At 40.9% G+C, this 22,028-nt stretch overlaps 1 protein-coding gene across 2 annotated transcripts; it reads right to left on the reverse strand.

The window, feature by feature from the left end:
- Window positions 1-1,404: 1,404 nt before the first annotated feature.
- Window positions 1,405-18,825, reverse strand: LOC125885623 (interleukin enhancer-binding factor 3-like). 2 transcript variants are annotated; one of them, XM_049571298.1, is made up of 20 exons: window positions 18,709-18,796; window positions 18,026-18,166; window positions 17,324-17,435; window positions 16,659-16,852; window positions 16,338-16,512; window positions 15,926-16,199; window positions 13,754-13,845; window positions 11,864-11,959; window positions 11,222-11,333; window positions 11,032-11,129; window positions 10,839-10,944; window positions 10,593-10,733; window positions 4,582-4,772; window positions 4,123-4,242; window positions 3,836-3,967; window positions 3,129-3,290; window positions 2,849-2,975; window positions 2,683-2,721; window positions 2,228-2,566; window positions 1,405-1,948 (listed from the first exon to the last, which is right to left on the reverse strand). In XM_049571298.1, exons 2-20 carry the CDS (start codon window positions 18,133-18,135, stop codon window positions 1,839-1,841), a joined length of 2,730 nt encoding a protein of 909 aa, XP_049427255.1. In that variant the 5' UTR covers window positions 18,136-18,166; window positions 18,709-18,796; the 3' UTR covers window positions 1,405-1,838. The 2 variants fall into 2 exon arrangements, with proteins under 2 accessions (XP_049427255.1, XP_049427254.1); XM_049571297.1 differs by lacking the exon at window positions 1,405-1,948 and adding an exon at window positions 1,955-2,093 and having other exon boundaries at window positions 18,026-18,168; window positions 18,709-18,825.
- Between the last annotated feature and the right edge of the window lie 3,203 nt (window positions 18,826-22,028).

Genomic DNA, 22,028 nt, shown 5'->3' on the forward strand with positions numbered 1-22,028 from the left:
CGGTCATATGTGCTGGTGGCAGGGCAGGTGCAGTATTGCACGTCGTGGTACTGGTTCAGGAGCTGGTCTTGTAAATCAGACCTGTGCAGGACTCTGTTGTATCATGTCCTCTGTGACTTTCAAAAGTTTGAAAAATTAACCCAAATGATGTCATAGTGATGTCATCAGGGTTAGCTCAGAAAGCCTGCATTACAAACTCTTGGTGTGGAGTTTGAAACATGCACTTATTAGGCACTTATTAGGCAGGGAAGTCTACAAGATGCCAGTGGTACAAGAGGCACTGTGGGAAATGTAGGACCTTATGTTTGTTGAGATCGACTCATACGAGGGAACAAGAGTCAGGATATCTCAGCCTTCTTTTTATGTTAGTATTTAATCTGCAGAAAGGATATAATTTATAGTATTCATTTGGGTTTGCAAGTTTTAGCTCTACAGTGTAGGTGCATTCACTTTTTCTACATCTTGAAAGTGGAAGTATTTTATATTTCATGTGTGTGCTTGTGCATTTTCTCCCTGATGAACCTTTGCAATTAGTTACCGTATTTCTTCACAAGAGTCAGTGAGGCTTCCTCTAATCTTTGAAAGCCACATAGCTGTGGATATAGACCAGGGGTGTCCAGACTGTTCTGAAGTAGGCCAACATTAGATAATGTGAAAATGCCTGGGGGCAGCTGATTCTCACATATGGGTTTAAAAATGACACAGAAATGAGGCAAACACAACTGTTCCATCTGTCAGTAAAAAGCAGCCATCACTGTCAACCTCATGCTTCATTGCTGTGGCCATGACTGTCACCTAGCAGGAAATGTCTGCTGTTAGGTAACTTCTCATTTGCTTGTTTACCATCTTATGAAAACACATTACTTCCACCTGTGTAGCTCTTACTTGGTGCATGCCTACAAAGTGACTGATAGTCCTGCCATTGTGAAAGGACAAAATGCAGCATATTATATATTATAAGGCGGGACATATGTAGTATATTTTAAGAGACAAGCTTTGGGCTGTATAAAATCACTCTGGGGCCATAAAGGACTTTGAGCATACCTGATACAGACCAGGCATGCTATGTGATGAATGGTTTCTCCATAGGCTGCAGAAACCATTCACTGCACTTGTGGGTGTTGCAAAATGTTCCAGCAACACCAATGTGAGGAATACATTCGGCATTTTTAAGGCGAGCTCAAGTTGCCCTAGTTTTCATAGCTTTGAAGACACAATTCATAATGAACAAATGGTAGCCCAACTCTCACCTGACCTGTGACATTCAAAATCAGAGCTCCATCCATCCACAGTAACTGAAAAGGTAAGCTCTATAAACTCAATTAAAGCAACTTGTATTTGTCGTTGAAAAAGCAAAACTGATGGTAAAAAAAACCCAAACTTGACTTCAAAATAAGAGTCATTTATTTTACAAGAAAGAACAAAGCATTTTACATGACACAGAAATAAACCTTCAGTTCAGAACTACAAGCAGCTTTAAATGAAAACCACAACACACTGATACAGATCCGGTTGTCTAGATTAAAAAACACAACAACTCCAGAAACATAACATGATGACAAACCAGGTATTTTTACACTCACGTCAACACAGACATGAAAAAGATGCTGTGGTTAAAATAAAACAGGTGGACTTAAATCAAAAGAAAAGCCTGCAACTGTGTCACCCACAACTGTAAAACTAACAAATGAGTTGAAAATAAAAATCCAGTTTCAGAGACAACACAACCACTTTTTTTTTCCTTTTCAGAACCTTTATGCTAGGAGCATGATCATCAAGGGTGGACAGAGTCAAAAGGTGGTATAGTTAGATGAGAAAGGCTGCACACGATGTGATGGTTAGTAATTCATGTCGCCATATCCAGAGTAGGAACTGTCATTTTGTCCTCCAAAGCCCTGGTACCCCTGATACCCCTGCTGGTTCCCCCATGACGACTGGTTTCCCCAGCCTGTAAAGCAAGATCAAATTAGAAGATGTTATTTATGTATCTGATGCGGACTGGGTCACACTACTTGCAAATGATTTCTCATTAAACTTAGTTTGGAGTGTGTCTCTGTTTGGTGGGCCATGACAACAATCAGGAAACCCCAGCCCTGGATGTGAACACACAAAATGGAGGGGTAATGGCTGAGTGGTGGGGGCAAGGTTGTATTGGAACTGAGACGAAGAGACAAGCAGTTTTTTGTGATTGCAGGGGTGGATTTTAACTTGCTACAGTTTTACTCACCATAGTTATTATATGTCTGGCCACCTGTCACTGAGCTGGGGTACGCCGTGCTGTACATAGAGTAGTCTCCTCCCTGGCCCTCGTTCTGACCCTGGGTCAGCATCTTCTTCTTCTCATCTCCATACCCGTAGCTGTAGGGGCTCTCCTGGTCGGTGGGAGGAGGCATCGACTGGTAGCTCTCTTCCTTCATGTTGCCTGAATGGGAGCCAGAGACGGGTGGGGAGGCGTAGGTGTTGCTGCCCTCTGGGTAAAAGGTGCCGTAGCCGCTGTTGCCGCCTGATCCAGTGGGGCCAGCGCCTTTGGCTGCATTGCCGGCTGCATTGTTACCATACAGTTTATCTAAAAGACAGATGAATCAAGAGCAATGTACAATCAGTTTCAAAGGGCGACTGGAGAAGAATCTTGCTGTAATTTTTAGGGATATGAGTGTATTTTGGGGAGTAGCGTATACTTACGATAGCCTGCGCCAGTGCCGCTCTCATAACTGTAGTTGGCTTTTAAAATAAAGGAAAGAAATCACAATTTAATTGATTTCCTTACATGTATATGAGGTGTATTTAAAGGATCTTATATTGTCTATGCAAGACTGGACCGACACCAAGTGAGTGCAAAATTCTTTACTCTTGTTATAGCTGGGTCCTGCAGGAAACTGTTTGCCTCGGCCCCTGCCTCGACCTCTGTGGGGACCCCAGCCCCGAGTCCCGGAGTCTGAGGGAATGCCACGGATAGTGCCGAACCCTGGGATGTGCTGTAGAGCAGGTAACAGCAAAAGATTTTGTGTGAGGACCAAATGCTTTTAAGCAAGAAAGTATGCTGACCCTGATGGTTTGAGGGTTCGAGGTCAGCAGTATTCACTACATAAACATAAACCATAGATCACATTATAAACTAGATAAATTACCATGTCGGTGTAAGTGACCTTCTTCTTTAAAGGATTTCTGTTGGCATTTGACACTCCATTGTCATCTGGAAACAGCTTCTCCAGAGCAGCGAGGGCAGCATAGGCCTTTGCTTCCTTCTTATTAGAGCCTCTCCCTTTGAACTTCTGTCCATCAACCTCCACCTGATAGACAGGAAAAAAATAGCTCATCAGCATTTTACCCTTTTAAAACTTACATGCATTACTGTCAGGAATATTTCTGACTAGTTACATAGGTCTGTCTGTAGACCTAGCTAGCCAGCTGTCTGTCAGCAAAGCCAACAGAAAATGAACAGGCAAAACACTGACATCACGAAACATTAAAATTTCATCACCTCTAAATGGATAGTGCTTTGAAATGTCATGCTAAAGCTCACTTAGTCAATGTAGTGTCAGACTAAAAGGAGGGGCCTCTTGTATTTCATTTTCATGTCACTTTCCCTAATAATTAATGGGCATCAGGCTAACAAATGCAAAATTAACCAAAACGGACATCCCTTGAATCAACATTATGCCTGTGACGTGGGCTCTGTGTAGATGGGTACCTTACACTGATGCCTGATAGGACTGGACTTGATTTAATTTGTTCACTAAACACTTGAAAGGCAAAGGATATAAAAGAAACACAGAAACCTTTTGATTATCCTATTGGCTTTGTTTTTTTAATGCAAGTGATACTGCTGACTCACCTCCATGACAAAGCACTTTTCATGGGAGCCCCCCGTCTCTGCAGACAGCTCGTACTTCAGGCTGCGGCGCTTCTCATTCAGCTCCATCACAGGGTTCTTGCCATGTTTGGTCAAGATAGGACCCTGACCACTCTGTGTATTACAAATAGACAAACAATGGCTGTTAAACACATGATTACAAACTCTTTACTCAAAAACATCACTTTTTTTCTCTCCAAGGAAAACAAATGCTGAGATGACTTAATTGTATGGAAGTTTTAAAAAGAGGGAGGAAGTGGGGTACATACATCTTCTGATGTAGTAGAGACCGTGCTAGCAGCTTTCACTAATTCCTGGGTTCCTTCACCATCACCAGTCGACTCTGGTTTAGATTCTGAGCCTGTCGGAAGGCCGAGATCCTGCAGGACCTGTGAATTACAAAGTCCAAACATTAACAACTCTTTCCTTCATTCACATGCCCAGTGTGAGCTGTAATGGTGAGCAAAAGCTGTCAAACATCACAACAGGCAAATGTTCCTTAATCCTAAATTGTGTTATGAAACAATTTAAAAGCCTTAAATATTAGGGTTTAGTTTTTGGAAGAGATGTGTGAAGTATGGGAGCCAAACAGTAAATTACAACAGAAATTCACCAACAGAGAGGTCAGAGACAGGTTTATCATTAACACATCGCTACAGCACAACACTGGATGCCTTGCAGGCTACTTAGGAAACTTGTTTTTATAGTAAAGCAACTCAGGGTCTTGCCTTGGTGGCTACATTCAGCTTTGAAGCTCGTTTGGAGGGCCCCGTTGCCTCATAGGTTTTCCCATTTACATCCACGGCCATTGTGAAGACCGGCTCGTGGACTGGACCGGTCTGAGAGGTGAGTCGGTACTCCAGGCCAGGTCTGTACTGGTTCAGACGCATCACGGCATTCATGCTAAAATCATCTGTGACTAAAGAGAAAAGAACAGATGGAGAAAAGGCAGAAAGAGAAATATGAGCCATCACATAAATGTTAACAAACAAATGCGATTAATCCAAAAAAGTTATTTGTCAGAATTTTCTCTCTCTCAAAATTCCTGATCCATTCATTATTCATAGCTGATGCTGGAACAAGGACGCGGTGGGACTGGAGCTTACACATAGAGACAGAAAACTGTTCATGCTCACATTCACGCCTACGGGCAAATTAGAGTCACCAATTAACCTAACCTGTATGTCTTTTGACTGTGGGAGTAAGCTGAAGAACCCAGAGAGAACCCATGCTGACTCAGGGAGAACTTGTGAACACTACACTGTTTTCATTTCACAGTTTAATAAAAAACAACACATGCAGCTGAGAGCTCAGTGTCTCAAGAGAACAGGGGCTGCAACAGGTGTTCAGACCAAACACTTCTGGGGACTCCCTGAGCGGAACTGCTCACTGACGAGCTCCGCTGAGACCGATACAACTTTTAGGGCTTTCTAAAAAAAATCTCCACCAGGTGTAAGGCTCGAAGGGATCCTGTGTTTGGTCGTGTGTGTGTGAGTGTATCATTCTGTCCACAGGTAATCTCAAATACTACTGGACTAATCAGCTTCATATTTTGTGTGCACTGCATGCTGAAGGATCTCTTTTTGTTGCCGTGATTTAGTTGTTGGAAAACTTGTCTTATCAACTGTTTTATACCATCATTCATTGCTGACTCCTCACTCCTCTCAATTGGCTGGTAGAGGCCGCAAGTTATTTTGAAATTGGCTTGGAAAAAACATCAAACAGCTGTGCAGTGTTCCGGATGCCATGGCTGTGACCCAGTTTTGTTGTGTCTGCCCCATTTGTGGTTGCCAGTGCTGCACTGGCTCACTGAGCACATATGTCACGCAAGGTTCCTCTTGTGCTGGGAGAGTTAAAGGGGAACTCTGACCAGTTTTCAAATTCATACATGTTATTCCTATGGTCTCAGACAGTTGAGGTCATACTGTTGACACCAAGGCTGTATACTCACACACTATGTGACTGATGTAATATACTAACAGGACACGGTTACAAGAGACCGTTTTTGGTCACTGTAAAAATACAAATCTATCCTTTAATACTTTAAAACCACAATAATTTGGGGAATTTTTCAACAGAAGCAAAACTAACTGATTATTGGACAATAGTTTCTGAGCTATTTACTTGAGAAATGTACCAAAATATAAAAACCTGCTGCTCTGCCATCATTTCTTTCAGTAATTATATACATTGTACTGCAAATTTATTAGGTACAGATGTAGAAGTGCATTAGATTTAGCTAATTGCACATAATTAACCAGCACCTCAGTGCATGCAGATGTGTGTATATAGTACAACCTTGATTCCAAAAAAATTGGGACACTGTGTAAACAAATAAAAACAGAATGATTTGCAAATAATTTTCAGCCTATATTTAATTAAATATGGTGCAAAGACAGAATATTTAATATTTACACTGATAAACTTTATTATTTGTAAATACACACTGATTTTGAGTTTGATGCCTGCAACACATTTTAAAAAAGTTGGGACAAGGGCAACAAAAGACTGGAAAAGTTGTGGAATACTCTGAAAACAAAAACAACCCTGAACATTCCATGAGTAACATGATTTCACTATCTATAATCCACCAGAAGATCAAGACCAGCTGTTCTACAAAAGATCTTAAAATATATACATGAATAAAAAAAAAAAAGCAGATTATCCGCAGAACTGTCTGCACGGGGGCAAAGCTGAAAACAACCATTTAATGCCTGTGACCCAGGCACTGCTTTAAAAACCAACGTGACTGTATACGAAATATTACTACATGGGCTCAGGAACACTTTGAAAAAATCACTGCTGGTAAATACAGCTCATGGCTGCATCCACAGATTTTTGCAAATGAAAGCCATATATCAACAACACCCAGAAACATGGCCAACTTCTACGGACCTGCGCTCATCTAAGATAGAGTGACACAAAGTGAAAAAGTGTGCTGTGGTCTGAGGAGTCTACATTTCAAATCGTTTATGGAAATCATGGATATCATGTCCTCCGGGCTGAAGAGGAAAAGGACCATCCAGACTGTTACCAGCACAAAGTTCAAAAGCCAGCATCTCTGATAGTATGGGGCTGTGTTAATACTCATGGCATCATGGGTATTATGCTCATCTGTGAAAGCACCATGACTGCTGATAGTTTTAGGGCAATATATGCTGCCATACAGACGTCTTCACTTATTCCAGCAAGACAATGCCAAGCCACATTCTGCTCCTGTTACAACAGTGTGGCTTTGTAGTAAGAGAGCTCAGGCACTAGACAGGCCTGTCTGCAGTCCACACCTGACTCCCATTGAAATGCCAAGTACAATGGACTGTTGAACAACTCAAGTCGTTCATTAAGCAAGAATGGGAAAGACTTTCACTTTCAAAACTTCAACAATTAGTGTCCCCAGTTCCTAAACACTTATTTACACTTCGTGAGTGTTGTTAAAGAAAAGGTGATGTACCATAGTGGTAAATGTGGTCCTTCTCCATACCTTTTTGAAACCTGTTGCAGGCATCACACTAAGAATGAGTGTATATTTATGAAAAACAATAAAGTTTATCAGTTTGAACATTAAATATCTTGTCTGTGAACTGTATCCAACTGAATATATATCAAAAAGGATCTGTAAATCATACAATTGGTTTTTATTTTCATTTTTCTTTTTCGGAATTGGGGTTGTAAACTAGTACAAACTGTCAAAAATTACATTAAATTAAATAGAAAACAGAAATAGCTAGATGAAATTACACTTACAGTTAGGGGTTAAAGTTGGCAGGAAATAATCTGCCGCAGTGTTCAGCCACTTTGGATTAATAACTAAATACATCTTATTGGCAGCTTTATATATATCACTATCAAGCAAGTTAATTTTCATATGCTGCAGCACTGAGTTCCTACCAGCTGATGCCATTAAGATACTCACTCAACAAACCAGATAGTAATGTCACACACATTGTGCGTGCAGATGTCAATAAACTTGAGGTCAGCATCTCGCTAGCTACAGAGGAGGAGCAAGTGTGAACAGAGTTGCTGTTTATCTGAAGTGGTGGGGGATTTTAAAGTCAAAGTTTCAAACCAGGCTCAAGAAATATTTAGTGCAGTAAAGCTATCTGTCTCTTGCTAGCTACTGGTACAGGTGTTTGGCTGCCTCAGATCTTCAGACCAAAGGGAGGGGGCACTGCTAAAGGGGTTCCTGACAGACATTGCAAGCAGTGTTGGCCACTAAGATAGCCTGGGCACAGTAATTATAATCCGGACTGGCTGTGTTGGAATGTCCTACAAGGGCCCTCCTCCCCTGGTCTGTCTGCGCTCACGGTCAGTGTCTCATCATAGGGAGCATAAAGAGCCCTTAAACTAGTATTCCCCAGTTAGAAAGTACATTATTAACATTAATATGCAATTACTTCACTCTCTAAGATAAAGGAAGATAGATGAAAGAGAGGACAGAAGAGGAAGGATACACATCATTTTCAAGGGTAAGACTGCTTAGATAAACTTGAAGAAATTTTAAAGTCCAGTGTGTAGGATTTAGGGGCATACGTATACGGATAAGTATGTTTTCTTTAGTGTATAATCACCTGAAAATAAAACCTGCTATGTTTTGCTTACCTTAGAATGAGCTGTTCATATCTACATAGGGAGCGGGTCCTCTTCCACTGAGATCGCCATGTTTCTATAGCAGTCCAGAATGGACAAACCAAACACCGGCTTCTGATAGGGCCAGTCGCGTTTTCGCGTCAGCCACCGTAGTAAGCAGCCCCTCTGCGATGTTCGGAAAACCACCGATCTTTAAGCATGCAACTGCTTTATTTCATGTTTTACCGCTTTAAAACGCAGGATCCGTTTGTTTTTGGAGAGACAAAGAGACCCCGGCGGATAATTTGGCTCACGAAAAAAAGAAAAAAAAAAATCCTGAACGTTCAGATCTTAAGTTATCACAGAAAAAAGGTGAACACACATTAGCAGGTTATGGGCTAGCGGACTGTCTGCGATCTGCCAAACAGGGTCGAAGAAACCCCCGATTTGTAACGTGAAACTCGGTTTAAATCACCGGGTCCATTTGTTTTGGAGAGGAAGAGACCTCTGAGGATAATTCGGCTCATGGTAAAAACCGCTTCAACGCCCAGATCAGAAATGAGGTGAGCACACATTAAGTTATCAGAGGAAATAGGTGAGCACGTATTAGCAGGACCTGGGCAAGTGGCCCATCTGCAACATTTCGAGCAGCATCGAAGAAACAGATTTGTAACATTAAACTGATTTAAATCACCGGGTCTGCTTGTTCTTGAGAACACGCTCGCTACAGATAATTCGGCTCCCAGTAAAAACATCCCAAATAATGAACACTGAATGAATCCTACGAGAAATTTCGTCTGGTTGCAGTCTGCAATCCTCACCACTAGATGCCACTAAATCTCCCTAAATTATACACACTGCTCCTTTAAAGCTTGCAGAAGTAATGCCATTCATTTTAAACAGACAGTGGATGTACATGATGTGTTATTTAAGTTAATCATTGTGAAATGTCTGAATATAAATTAAATAATTGTTGTGTGTTATTCAAAGACTGTGTGAGAACAAATGCAGGCTTAACTGGGTAGTTTGCAGTACCTGGTGAAGTTTACAGTAATGGACTAACTTGGCCTGGTGCAGGGCAGGCTGTGGTATCCATGGTCACTGGTAGGTTAGGTCAAGGGTAGCAGCCATCAATTTGAATTTAAGCCAATATTGCTCTTTAGTATCACTTGCCAAATTCCAACTTTTTCACTATGGATAAGGCAAAGCAGCCATGATAGCACGACAGCCCCTGTTACATCTGCTAATACATAATAAAATGCAGCCAAGAGCCACAGCAGCCTTAAAGACGGTCAGCTGATCACATTGCCTGTCCACAAAGACAACAATCCACCGGAGCTCACAGTACAAATCAATTTGGGAGTTATTTTGAGGTGCATCATTTTCCGCCACTTTACTGCTGCATCGGATCATAGGGTTCCCCACCAGCCAAATCCCACTTTAACCCCTGCTTAGTGTCTTTTAAATAAGCTCGGTAGAACTGACGATATAAAATGGCAGGTGTAGGGATGTAACGGTGACCGGATTCACATTGAACTGCTGTAAATTTGCAGACGTAGATTGTTACCGTTTCAAATTGTCGTTATCATCAAAACCGTGTTTATTAACGCACTTAGAAAACTCACGGTAAATGCTGTCGAGCATCGACCAACGTTGGCAACAGTCTCCTGGACGCGGGCGCACAGGCGCAGCATGCAACATGGGCTTGTTCCGCTTTTCCTTTGTTTTCAGATTGGGCATGCAGCAGGCAAACCCAGTGATGCTACTGGTCCCTTGTCCTCATCTACAGTGACACAGACACTCACGCAAGCATTTTCAAAGACAGGCTATCTTTAATGTTAATGCACATTTGATACGGTTTTATGTTCACATAAGTTACTGAATATGTTAATATTTGAATGTTGATGCAAACAAAAAGTACATAGAACTAACCATACTGATTTTCAATAAAAAACTTAGTGAGATGATTCCAGTGTGTGTTTCAGCACATTTAACATTAGTGTGACAATTTTGCTCACCATAATCATGATATGAAATTACCATACCATTTTATCCCTAGTCAGGTCCAAGTTGTGTCATAGAGTTAACAAAAAGACTTAAATAAAATATCCACAGCTCATTTAACAGTAAAAAGGCTCAGCTTATAGCAGGACATCTGATATTCAGTACTGACATGATTTCCTTGGAAAGCGCTTCTGGAACTTGAGAAACTTCCTCTGTTTGCTGTTGAGTTGTGGCTCCTCCCCTTCTTTCTCCACCTCTGTGTAAGGTCTCTTCGATGGTAAGTTGTAGTGTCCAGCAGGTGTTATCTGGGCTGCATCAAATAACAGACACGAGCCTTAGAACAGATCGTTTCATGAACGTTTTTCATTTAAAAAAAAAAAAAAAAAGGGGGGAAAGTGCAGATATCAATAGGTACCTGTGCCATCTCTGCTGCCTCCTGCTGATTTCCGTGTCTTTGTAGGTTTGTAGTCCATCCCCAACACCTTGTGCATTTGTCCAAATGCACACAGCCTCAAGGCAAACTAAAAAAAAAAAAAAATCACAGAGCAAGTTAGGTACTATATCCAAAAACGTGTGCAGGGGTGCATGTATGAGCCACCTCTTCTTACCTGAGCACTCTGGGTGATGTCTTCACGCTGTTGTAGAGTCAGACATGCAGCGGCGTCGACTGTTTCCTTCTCACACGGGTCTTTCATTCCAGGGCCATCTTTGCACAGATACAGTTAAATTAGTGTATTTATGTTAATCCAAGAGTATAAATATCCATACTGGTTTGACAACTCGATAATGAAAGGTCACCTTGCAAGAGGATTCCAGATGCAATGCACTCCAAAACCCTGCGCAATGACTCGCCTGCTCCCATTGGTCTCTCAGATGTACCAATAGCCTTCTCCACCAGCAGTTCAAGAGGCTGTGTGTAGACAAGAGCACAGAGTATGGACTCAAGATCAAGATCTAAGCTAGGGTCAATCAATCAAAAAGCTACAGAGAAGGTGCCAAAAATAAGCCTGGTCTCAACCATAGACTGTGTGATAAAGATGGAGGACATGACAACTCCCCAAAAGTGAAGCCACGACATCTCAATTGCCCTCGCCCCCTCCATGTTAGAGGATGGGACATGGGCATAGCTACACATCAAATAAATGTCTGTCATTTTAGATAGTTCATGTCACACTGATGTATGTTCAAGTGTTTGTTTTTCTGATAAGTTTGGGTAGAACTAGTTATTTGATACTATAAAAATGTTGCTGCTCTCAATTGGTTGGACAGGTGTATGGGTGGGAACTCGATAACATGGAGATCGCTACCACAGACTCTGGCTCCAAATGACATCACAGTGACAGAGGAAGTAAGTAGAGATGGGTTCTCCATCTTTATACTGTTTATGGTTTACACACAACTACATCTTAGCTGCAACACATGCAACCACAGTGTCCTCACCCATCCGGAGAGCGGCGTCCATGTAGGAACGCGGTTACATAGGTCTCTCATGATCCGGATCACAATGACAGCAGAAGTCAGGTTGTTCACTTTGGCCTGGAGACACAAACAAAAGCCAGTTCAGTCAGAGGACGTCACCTCGGCCCTGTGCTCTGAGGTTCCACATAACGACTCCAAAAAACAAAGCACAGACAGATCAGACCACCTGAGCCGTCTCCAAATCAACAAAATATATGACACATTTTTTGTCCACGTGCTGTTTGTTGTGGACAAAAGAAAAAGACTTTTCACAAACAGGTGATATAGAGAGAGCTCAGTCTGACAGAGGACATTTTGTAAATTAAATTATATGCTGGTGTCGATTAGGGATGCACTGATTGTAAAAATTCTGTGCCGATACAAATACTGAACAATTTGGCTGACAGCTGGTACCAATGTTTTTTGTTGATGTTGTTTATTTTGAAACCTTCATATAAAAGATAAATTAACTGATTGAAAGTTGAAAGTCTTTGAGTCACTACAACAACTGCTTCAAAAGCCTTTTTACAATATATATCATAATTCCCTCTCTAATATTTATTTTATATTACTGTGAAAACATCAAGAAATTTCTCCTTCAGACAACTGTATTTGTTTTAGTTTAGTTTCAAGCCAAAAACTCTTTTTACAAAATTTCATTTGAACATTATGATTAAGTTATAATTACCTTCACCTACAGACTCATTTATGCTTGACGCTAGACATGGGAGACAGAAACAGACGAAGCTTTCTTTCCAGACTCTGCGTTCATTTTATCTGTACTGTACACGTTTTCTGAAAACTTATAGATACAGGCAAAACGGAGCAGTACCACCGTAGATTGTGGAGGCAGCGTAGCGTAGTCTTAATGAAATACAACTGTAGGAAACGGCGCAGAAATTTAAAAAAAAAATGGCAGAACTGACCATGTCTGTTATATAGTGAAAAGAATTCTCCGTCCACATGTCGGGATGTATATAATGGCTACACAGACCACCGCTGTCTACAATGCTGCCTCTTTTTGAAGGTACAATATTACGACCACCTCCACCATTGCCTTGTTTCACAACTGAAACTTTTGACTGTCCTCTAGTGCCATCTATTGACTGTATCTATGCCATCATTATATACACATAAAAGTAAAAAGGCAGTGACGTTTACATATCTATTTCCATACATAAACAGAGTATATATGAGCCTTGATACTCATTTTTACTGAACAGAGCTTGAACCCATCATAATGTAACTCAGTGCAACTTCCATTAGCTGTTAGTTTTCGGCCACCAGCAAATAACAGCTAATGTTAACAGGCTCTCCTGCCAGTTTCAGCACAAATTCGTCGTTCACATTGTAGCATTATAGGGGAAAAAAATAGGCTGTGTCCCAGATGTGTTGACTTTTACTGTGTGTTTACTGTGTCCTTTCCTCCTAAAGGTGTCCCGGGGAAGAGCTCTGTTCATCCCTAACACGTTTCTATTGTCCCCGGGATGATAGTCTGAAGTCCTGATTTATAGCCTGAGCAAAACTGATGTGACAACAGAAAAACATCAGCCATTGCCATTGGTGAGTATCATCTTATTTGCCAATAGGCTAATGACAGTCAACAAGGCAAAAAATCGGCTGTCAATCAGTGCATGCCTTGTGTCAATACCAATGATTTATTGAAATGTGTCATTAGTATTGATCAGCAGATCACTCTTCATGAGTTAATAAGCAAAATTTTGAAATTTTTCGACACACTTTGTCCTTGCATAAAATATGGAAAACATCAACAACAACTGAGAGCAAATTTTAAAAGTGTTACTATCACGAAATAGATTATAAAGAGAGACCATTCAAACAGTTCGTACAAATAAGGACGTGAATGCAAACCTGGAACCACTTGGCGTGGCGGAGGGACGCCAAGGCAGTTAGGCATTTCTGCCTGTCCAGAACGTCCGGCGGATCGTTGACTGTTCGCGTTTCTATTGACGAGGTGGGGTAAGAAGAAAAGGTACAGTTTGACCAAGGGGGTCGGCTCTGTCTTGCAGCTTAGGGAGTAGCAGCTTTCCCCAAACCAGCAACAGCAGGGAAAGGGGGTCAGGCGTACCTAAAGTGTAAATCTTTGGTCCCAGCAAGCATATTATTCACCTGTCAGAGATCCCAGCTAACTTTTCCACAGAGTGTGAAAAGTGGGAGTAAATACTGTCATAAAGACACAGTAGTTTTTACGACAATGCATAGCATGTTTTTTATGTATGGACTGCAATAGATACCCCCTTTCCTCAGCCCCTCAGCTTGAGTTTGCTGCTTCCCCCCACTCTTGAGACAGTGTCCAGTTGGTCAAAGGTCCAGCGTTCCTAAAAAAACTTGACAGACTAAAAGGCAATCAATTGCAAATCACAAGCATTGTGAGAATCTTCACGTCTGCCCCACACTGCAGCAAAACTGATGGAGTCCCTAATCTAAAGGTGGCTAAAACAGGCCTTATGAAAGATCGGAAACACAAAGGGCCATACCAGCTTGGTGCAAGTTTTAGCTCATTTTCTACACTTCAAATGCAATTCAACTAATTTGTCGTCCAAAGTTTAATGCTTCTTTGAGTTGATTTTCATTCTGCGCCACAATGAACGGTTGCATGAGTGATAGGACAGATTAAAACACTGAGAAACAGATGACAGAAGAGTAAAATATGCTTGCAACAGGGCTGCATGATAATAGCCCAAATTATAGATTATGATTAATAAAACTGAAATACTCTCTCTCAAACTACAAAGTTGAAACAATGTTTGAGCACTGCTTGAACAGAGACAGGCGGAATTTTGTGGTGGTGCGTCAATGCATCTCGCCCATGAAGGGGCTTATATTAGCACATCCACCTGGATGTTATACTTTCATCACTGCCGATCAAAGCTAATCGGAGCTGGAGCATTAAATACCTGTGACTACCGCAGAGTTATTTGTCTCGGGCGTGAATGCTAAGTGAAACCTTTCCCATTAAATACAAAAGCCAGATGATAGTGGGTGTTAGTGTTATTTTGTCCAGCTGGAAAGAGGCTTTAGCAAACAGTATAAAAATGTATTTTATTTGTATCATTTACTCTTATCTTATATCAGTCTACAAACCATTGTGCTTTTGTCAAACACTATTCCTGATAAACACCTGACAGGTCAGACAGTTTGTTTATTTGGGATCACTTGAATTTATGCACCAGTGAAAGCCCTTCAAACTGCAACTGATGAAGACTGGATGATTGTAAAAGCTAATATCATGATCATAATTATTACACAATTTTAAGTTTGCAGCCCCAGTGTGCAGTGTAGTAAACAGACTAAAACTGCACTGAGACTGGTATGGTTCTGCAAGTGGGGATTCAGCACTCCCCTTGACCTTTAAATGAACCCACTGAAACTTTGGACTCCTATGTAAATACAGCTTAAGCTGATCTACACAGAAGCTCTACAAACACTAACAACTAACCAACACATTAATCTATAAACAAACAGTGATTTACTGTATCTACTTACTTCCGGTTGAATTAAAATCCTCCCAAGGGAAGTCACAGAGATATCTTCATTGTCAGTTTTATGTATTTATCAGTTTTGCTGCAGCTGGTGCAAAATGTACATTTTCAGCATTAAGTACATGCAATGCGCGCTTTAACTTGTTATTCTTGAAAAGCCTTCACTTTAAATATGAAAACAATTCAACAAGAGTAAACAATGTTATTTTTATGACTGTGAGATTGTTATCATATGTGCAGAATGTATCAGCGACTACACAAGAAATGTAGTGCTGGCAAACGCCAGTTGATCCCAAAACGACGACAGGACACTAGAGTCAGTGAAGAGCCAATTTTCATTGGTTGTTCACCGCCATCGGTCTGAGAGAGCCACTGTACAAGCTCCACTGAGGGTAAATGAGATGAAGATGGACAACATGTGTGGCGTTTCAGTTGTCAGTGCAGAGTTACAGATCAGTGGAGGAGTACAGTGTCCACATACTGAGAACACACAGATCAGGCCTGCGGGAGCTGATGTTGGAGACTAGACTAACATACATACCTTCTCCTTCTGCCTCTCCTTTTTCTTCTCCTTCTCCCTCTCCTTTTTCTTCTCCTTCTCCCTCTCCTTTTTCTTCTCCTTCTGCCTCTCCTTTATCTTCTCCTTCTGCCTCTCCTTTATCTTCTCCTTCTGCAGCTTTATTCTCCTGCATTGCCCTGACAAGAGGTGATGTCAGGTGGATAGTGAGAGTCAGAGCTGACTCCTTAGTGGTTGTCACAACAAGGGTTGCATCCCCTGGACACGGGGTCACTGTATACGTTCCAGCTGAACTTGCCTTTAAGAAGAAGAACAAAACATCAGGAAAGCAAAGAGAGAGTCATGATATTCAAGAAACAAAGACCTAATTAAAAATCTGTTAAACATTTTTATAAAAAAAAAATGGTATAAAACAACTGTAGGTACTCAGTCCTACCTCCAACTGTTCTGATAACTTTTCAGACACTTGATTTAGCAGAGTGATGGTAGGCTTGTTGGAGCAAAGCAGCACCAGCTCCAGCTCCTTGTCACCCTTTAGCAAGAGTCCCTTGGCCACCAGGCCGACTCTCATAACTCCACGCAGGACACGCTCTTTCGAATCACTGCTTTTACTGTCAAGAGAAAAACCAAATGAAAAGAATTATTTAATCATTGATATAGAGAGGAAAAAATGTTGCATTAAAATATTTTAAATGGCAGATAATATACATTTTAAATTATTGGGACAACAGCAACGCAGCATTTACATGTTGCTCACCTCCCTGCCTCTGTTGGTTTTTTGACACCTTTCGCAGTATCCATCTGGTCAGAGACTGTCTTAAGGGCACATTCCACACGAGTGACAATTGTCTGCACTGCCTCCAGCTCCTCTGGTGAAGGATACACATCAGAGTGTTTGGCCATCACATGGCGATCATATGGCCCAGCATGCACCTTAGGGGCCGCAGTGTCCTTAATTGGGAAATCAGAATAAGCAGGGTTTATATTGGAAAAATGAACAACAAAGTGTAGTTGAGAAAAAACATACCTTTAATTTATACTGTAATCGTATATTAAATTATTTTTGTAATAAATAAATTATGACGAGTATTCATTAAAAGCAGTTCTGGCAGTCCTTGCCCAGTTTGTTGCTACGTAGATGTATTCCAGTGAAAAAGCAATCTCATGCAATATGTGAAGAAAAAATAGAATTGGGAAGTATAATATTATTAGTTAGGAAGTGCATATTAAAAACACTTGGGGAAAAAACATGCACCGGATAGAGCTTTCACGCAAGAGGAAGAGCAATCTTTTTTAAGTACAACAGAAACTGGAAAACATTACATGTTCAGTCTTATCGTGGCGTTTTGAAGAAGTGGATTAAATGACTCAAATTAAGAAGACAATGGAGTATCATGTCTGTGCAGGACGATTTACACGAACCTCATGTGGCCTACTGTCCTCAACATGCTCCATAGCAGCAATGTAATCATGATATTGTCTCAGCTCCTCCTCGTAGCACAGGCAGTCATACCAGTAACGGAGTTCCTCATATCTGGAGGGAGGAAATGACAAAATCAGGACAGCTGTGAAGACCAGCTCCAGTGTTCAAGCCTATCCCATCTGACATTGGGCGAGAGGTGTGGTACACCCTTGACAGGTTTCTACAGCTAACACATAGAGACAGACAACCATTCACACTCACATTCACACACCTAGGGGCAATTTAGAGTCACCAATTAACCTAACCTGCGTGTCTTTGGATTTTGGGAGGAAGCTGGAGTGCCTGGAGAAAACTCATGCTGACAAAAGGAGAACATGCAAACTCTGCACAAAAGGGCTCCCCCACCCTGGGTTCAAACCAGGAACCCTACAACTTCCAATTGCTTTGCCTTTCTCTCAGGATCATCACATATTTGATTCAATGTAAAACTCCTTAGCTGGCCAAAAAACTGGAGAAACTGCGCCTCTCTCCTGGGTGCTAGCCAGTGCAAGATAATCAACATGAATCAATAAATATAGTAGTTCCAGCGCACACCAGGATACTCAGGATGTCACTTCTTTTATTTTCAGCTTACATTTTAAAGCAGAAGAAGAAGCAACCTAGTTAGCTGGCCATTCACTACATGTTGTGTGTAACGTTACCTTTCAAAATCATGCGGGAGGAGACGGTGGCCCTGTTGTATGAGGCTGTCCCAGTACAGCAGCTCCTCATATGCCTGATGCTCATCCCACTGCCCTACAGCTGCCGCCATGCTGTCACGACTTCCGGGCCGACGCTACCACCTCTTGGAGAAAGAAGAAACCTTCATAAGTCTGTGCACAACTGGTAACGTTGAACACAGTAACGGAGAAAAGTCTGGACACAGTTTACCATTCAAGAAAGCCGGATAGTGTGTCCAAACTTTTGGAGCTCTAACTTGCAGTATACATTCAAGCTAAATGTAATGAATGATATTTGCTCAGTAATCTACATCCATGCTCTACTGTTAGCTAACAAGCTAACGTTCATAAGAAACTCTTCAGAATACAAATAAACAGAGATGCATGTGTAGTTTGGTGCGTCACAGATTAAACACGTGATCTAACACAGCTGTCCAACGACACTGTAATTTACCTTCCCAACCTACTGAACAAAGGTACTGCGACAAACTGTGACAGCGCACATTAGCTAATGTTTATAGCCATGACCGCCCCCTGGATGCTAGCGAGCTAGCTAACGTTACTCAGCATGCCGCTGCCACTTTTGCCTGTCATCCAATGGAGGTGTCGTTTTTGCACAAACCCGCTTTATTTTGTTGAAGTTTCATAGTGAAGTTAAAGCTTACCTGTAACAATAAGCGGATAAAGGTGTAGACCTTTATAGTGTAGTGTAGCTGTCGACCTAAGGGCCGCCTGAAGATGGCTTCCTCTTCTTCTTCTATGGTTTTACTGGAAAACCAACGTTAAATGCCGCCACCTCCTGTGCTGGAGTGTGTAACGTCCATTCTGTTGCTATGGCAACAGCCTGGGTCCCTACTTCCTGTCAGCTGCCAAGGAAACTAGAAATTTTAGTTTTTTTGTCAGGAAATACACTTGGACCCATTTACACGGTCCATGAAGAAGTTAAATTCTTAAACCTGTTTCATGGAAATATTATGCAATATTATGCTCATATTCAGATTCATACTTAAATTTTAGGTTTCCACCAGAATATGTTAACATAACAACAACAACAACAACAACAAAAACCACATTATTTTTTATATACTGTCTGCCTGTAAGATACAGCTCTATTTTTCTATCTTCATGGGTCATTTCCACAGGAGTGTAAGGTTGTTTCACTGGAATTACATTGCTAGGCAACAGCATGGGTCCATGTTTGCCTCTGTCAGCTGATGTCATTCACATACACTGGAAAACATTCCAGCATTTGTATGGTTGTCATGACTCTTACACATGTTAAATCAAAAAATGAAAACTAAAGGTCTGTAAAAAAGACATTTTTTGTTTTGTTTTTTACTTTCACAGTATTTATTTAGCACCAATACCTGCTTTATTTATAAAATGACCGGGAAATCTGACTTTTCACAACATAAATAAAGCCCCCTGAGCCTGTGTGTCCCCTATCTCTAACAGATCTTTGATGCGCCTACCCCCTTTCATGAATCTACCATCCTGTTAATCAATCTCTCTCTTTTTACGCTCAGCTTCATACAACCTATCAGCACAGGGTCAACTGCTTTCTTGCAGATACAGGTCTCACATTTACACTATCCTTTTCATGGTGTAGCCTTTACCATAAACTGTTGGTGTATACCTACACCCATGGTGTATATGCCTGAAAATGACATTACTACACAACCTTCTAAAATAAGGGAAAACACTGCCAACACAGAAAAATACAAGAGAAGCTGGGTTTTTGTGGTGTTTGTAAAGTGATGGTATGAATATTAGGCTAACATCAGTACACTGTAGGTTTAAAGAGTGGGAGTAGTTATAATATAGGTGAAAAATTACCAAGACAAAAGTTAATGTCATCTGGTGGAGTTGGATCTGTAAGCAAGAGATTAGCGCCAATTAGTTATTTATTGTAGAAGTAATTCCTGTCCTAACCAATAGATGGTGCTAAAACTACACTCAACACATGAATGAAATCGCCATGCATCTGGACCTTAGACTTATTTTATACAGTCTATGATCTGGACTGCTGCAAACTTCAGATTTATTGCAATTGATCTTTCTTTTTTGGCCATTGGATAGCCTAATAGTGGTCTATGTTTTTATTATACTGAACAAAAATTTAAAACCACCACTTTTGTTTTGCTCTCATTTTTCACAGGTTTAATTTAATGATCTAAGACTTTTTTTTTTTTTTTTTAAATCACTCAATAGGTATATTTGTGTCACATTCTGGTTGCAAATTTGTTAAAATCTGTGTTGTCCTTTTCATCATCACATGGCGTCATGTGATGATTACTACAAAGGTGTGTCTTAGGATGGTCACTGTTAAAGGCCACCCTAAAATTTGCAGTTTGATCACACAACACTACAGATGTCTCAAATTTTGAGGGAGCTTGCTATTGGCATGCTGACTGCAGGAATGTCCATCAGAGCTGTTGCATGTCAACTGAATTTTCATTTCACAACCATAACACGTCTCCAATGTCGTTTACAATAATTTGGCAGGACATTCAACTGGCCTTACAAATGTAAACCACGTGTAACTACACCATCTCAGGACCTCCAAATCCACTCTCTTCACCTGCAACATCACCTGAAACCAGCCACCTAAACAGCTGATGCAATAATTGGATTGCACAACCGAAGAATTTCTGCACAAACCACCAGAAATCATCTCAGTGAAGCTCATCTGCATTTTCATCCTCCTCTGCAGGGTCTTGGCCCTGACAGCAGTTTGTCATCGCAACCACCCTCTTGGGAAGTTGTGAGGCCAGTTGGATGTACTACTGCCAAATTCAGGGAAACAACATTGTTGACGTCTTATGGTAGTGAAATTAACATTCAGCTCATGAGCAACAGCTCTGGTGAACATTCCTGAAGTCAGCACGCCAGTAGCAAGCTCCCTCAAAACTTGAGACATCTGTGGCATTGTGCTGTGTGATCAAACTGCACATTTTAAAGAGGTCTTTTACTGTGACCATCCCAAGGGACACGTGGATATTAATGATGTTGTCAGCAGCATTAATACCCAGCATCCAGCATCGTTAATATCAGCATCTTGATATGTCACACCTGTCAGGGGGATGGATTATCTTGAAAAAGGAGCAGTGTTCACTAACATGGATTTTAACAAATTGTTGGCCAATATCTGAGAGAAATTTATCTATTGAGTGCATAAAAGAGATTTAGATCTTAACTTAAACCTGTGAAAAATTGGAGCAAAAGCCAACATTTTTGTTCAATATGTTAAGTTTTACATAAAAAGCTTTGATGGCTGAAATAGTCGGTCAATTGATTTTGAGAGAAAAGAAATATTTTTCTCATTTGAAGTAGAATATACACCCTTGGGGCATGAAGTCCACTCAGAAAGAGGGCACCCCCAGTGGCATCCCAAAAGAAAATACGATCTAGTTAGATTTTCTAGTAGCTTAGTCATGTGCTTTTATGTAGGCCTAGTACAGATCTACATTAAGTAGGCTCATAGTATTGTAGTTTCAACAGCGTGCTATTGTTATTAACTAGCTAGCAATCATTAGCATTGCTGGCTATCTAGAATTAGCCAACATTTTTTGGCAAGCTTACTAGAGGAAAGCATCCTGAAATATAAACCATTAGCCTTTAGGAAAGGCTACAAGACATCTAGATTGGATGTCTTAGGGTTGATGGATTGGGGTTGAAATTTTACTTTGTTATAGTTCCTTAGATTGCTTGTTAAAGATATCTCTGTGTTATTACAATGTAAATAACCATTTTACCAATTTATTTGTCCCAACAGTGTGTTGGTTTATGCATCATCAAAAACTCATATCCAAATATTTTTTAATTTTACAGTCAACTGACTTTGTCTTCCTCCATCTTCCCCTACTAATTTATCATTTATACATATTCCAGATTGTGAACAGAATGCAGATGCTTTTGTGCCAGCTACATACCAGTACACTGTTGTACGAGAACTTCAGACTGAGTCATCTAGACACATTTGTCT

Source organism: Epinephelus fuscoguttatus, linkage group LG3 (assembly GCF_011397635.1).
Source record: "Epinephelus fuscoguttatus linkage group LG3, E.fuscoguttatus.final_Chr_v1".
NCBI lineage: Eukaryota > Metazoa > Chordata > Actinopteri > Perciformes > Serranidae > Epinephelus > Epinephelus fuscoguttatus.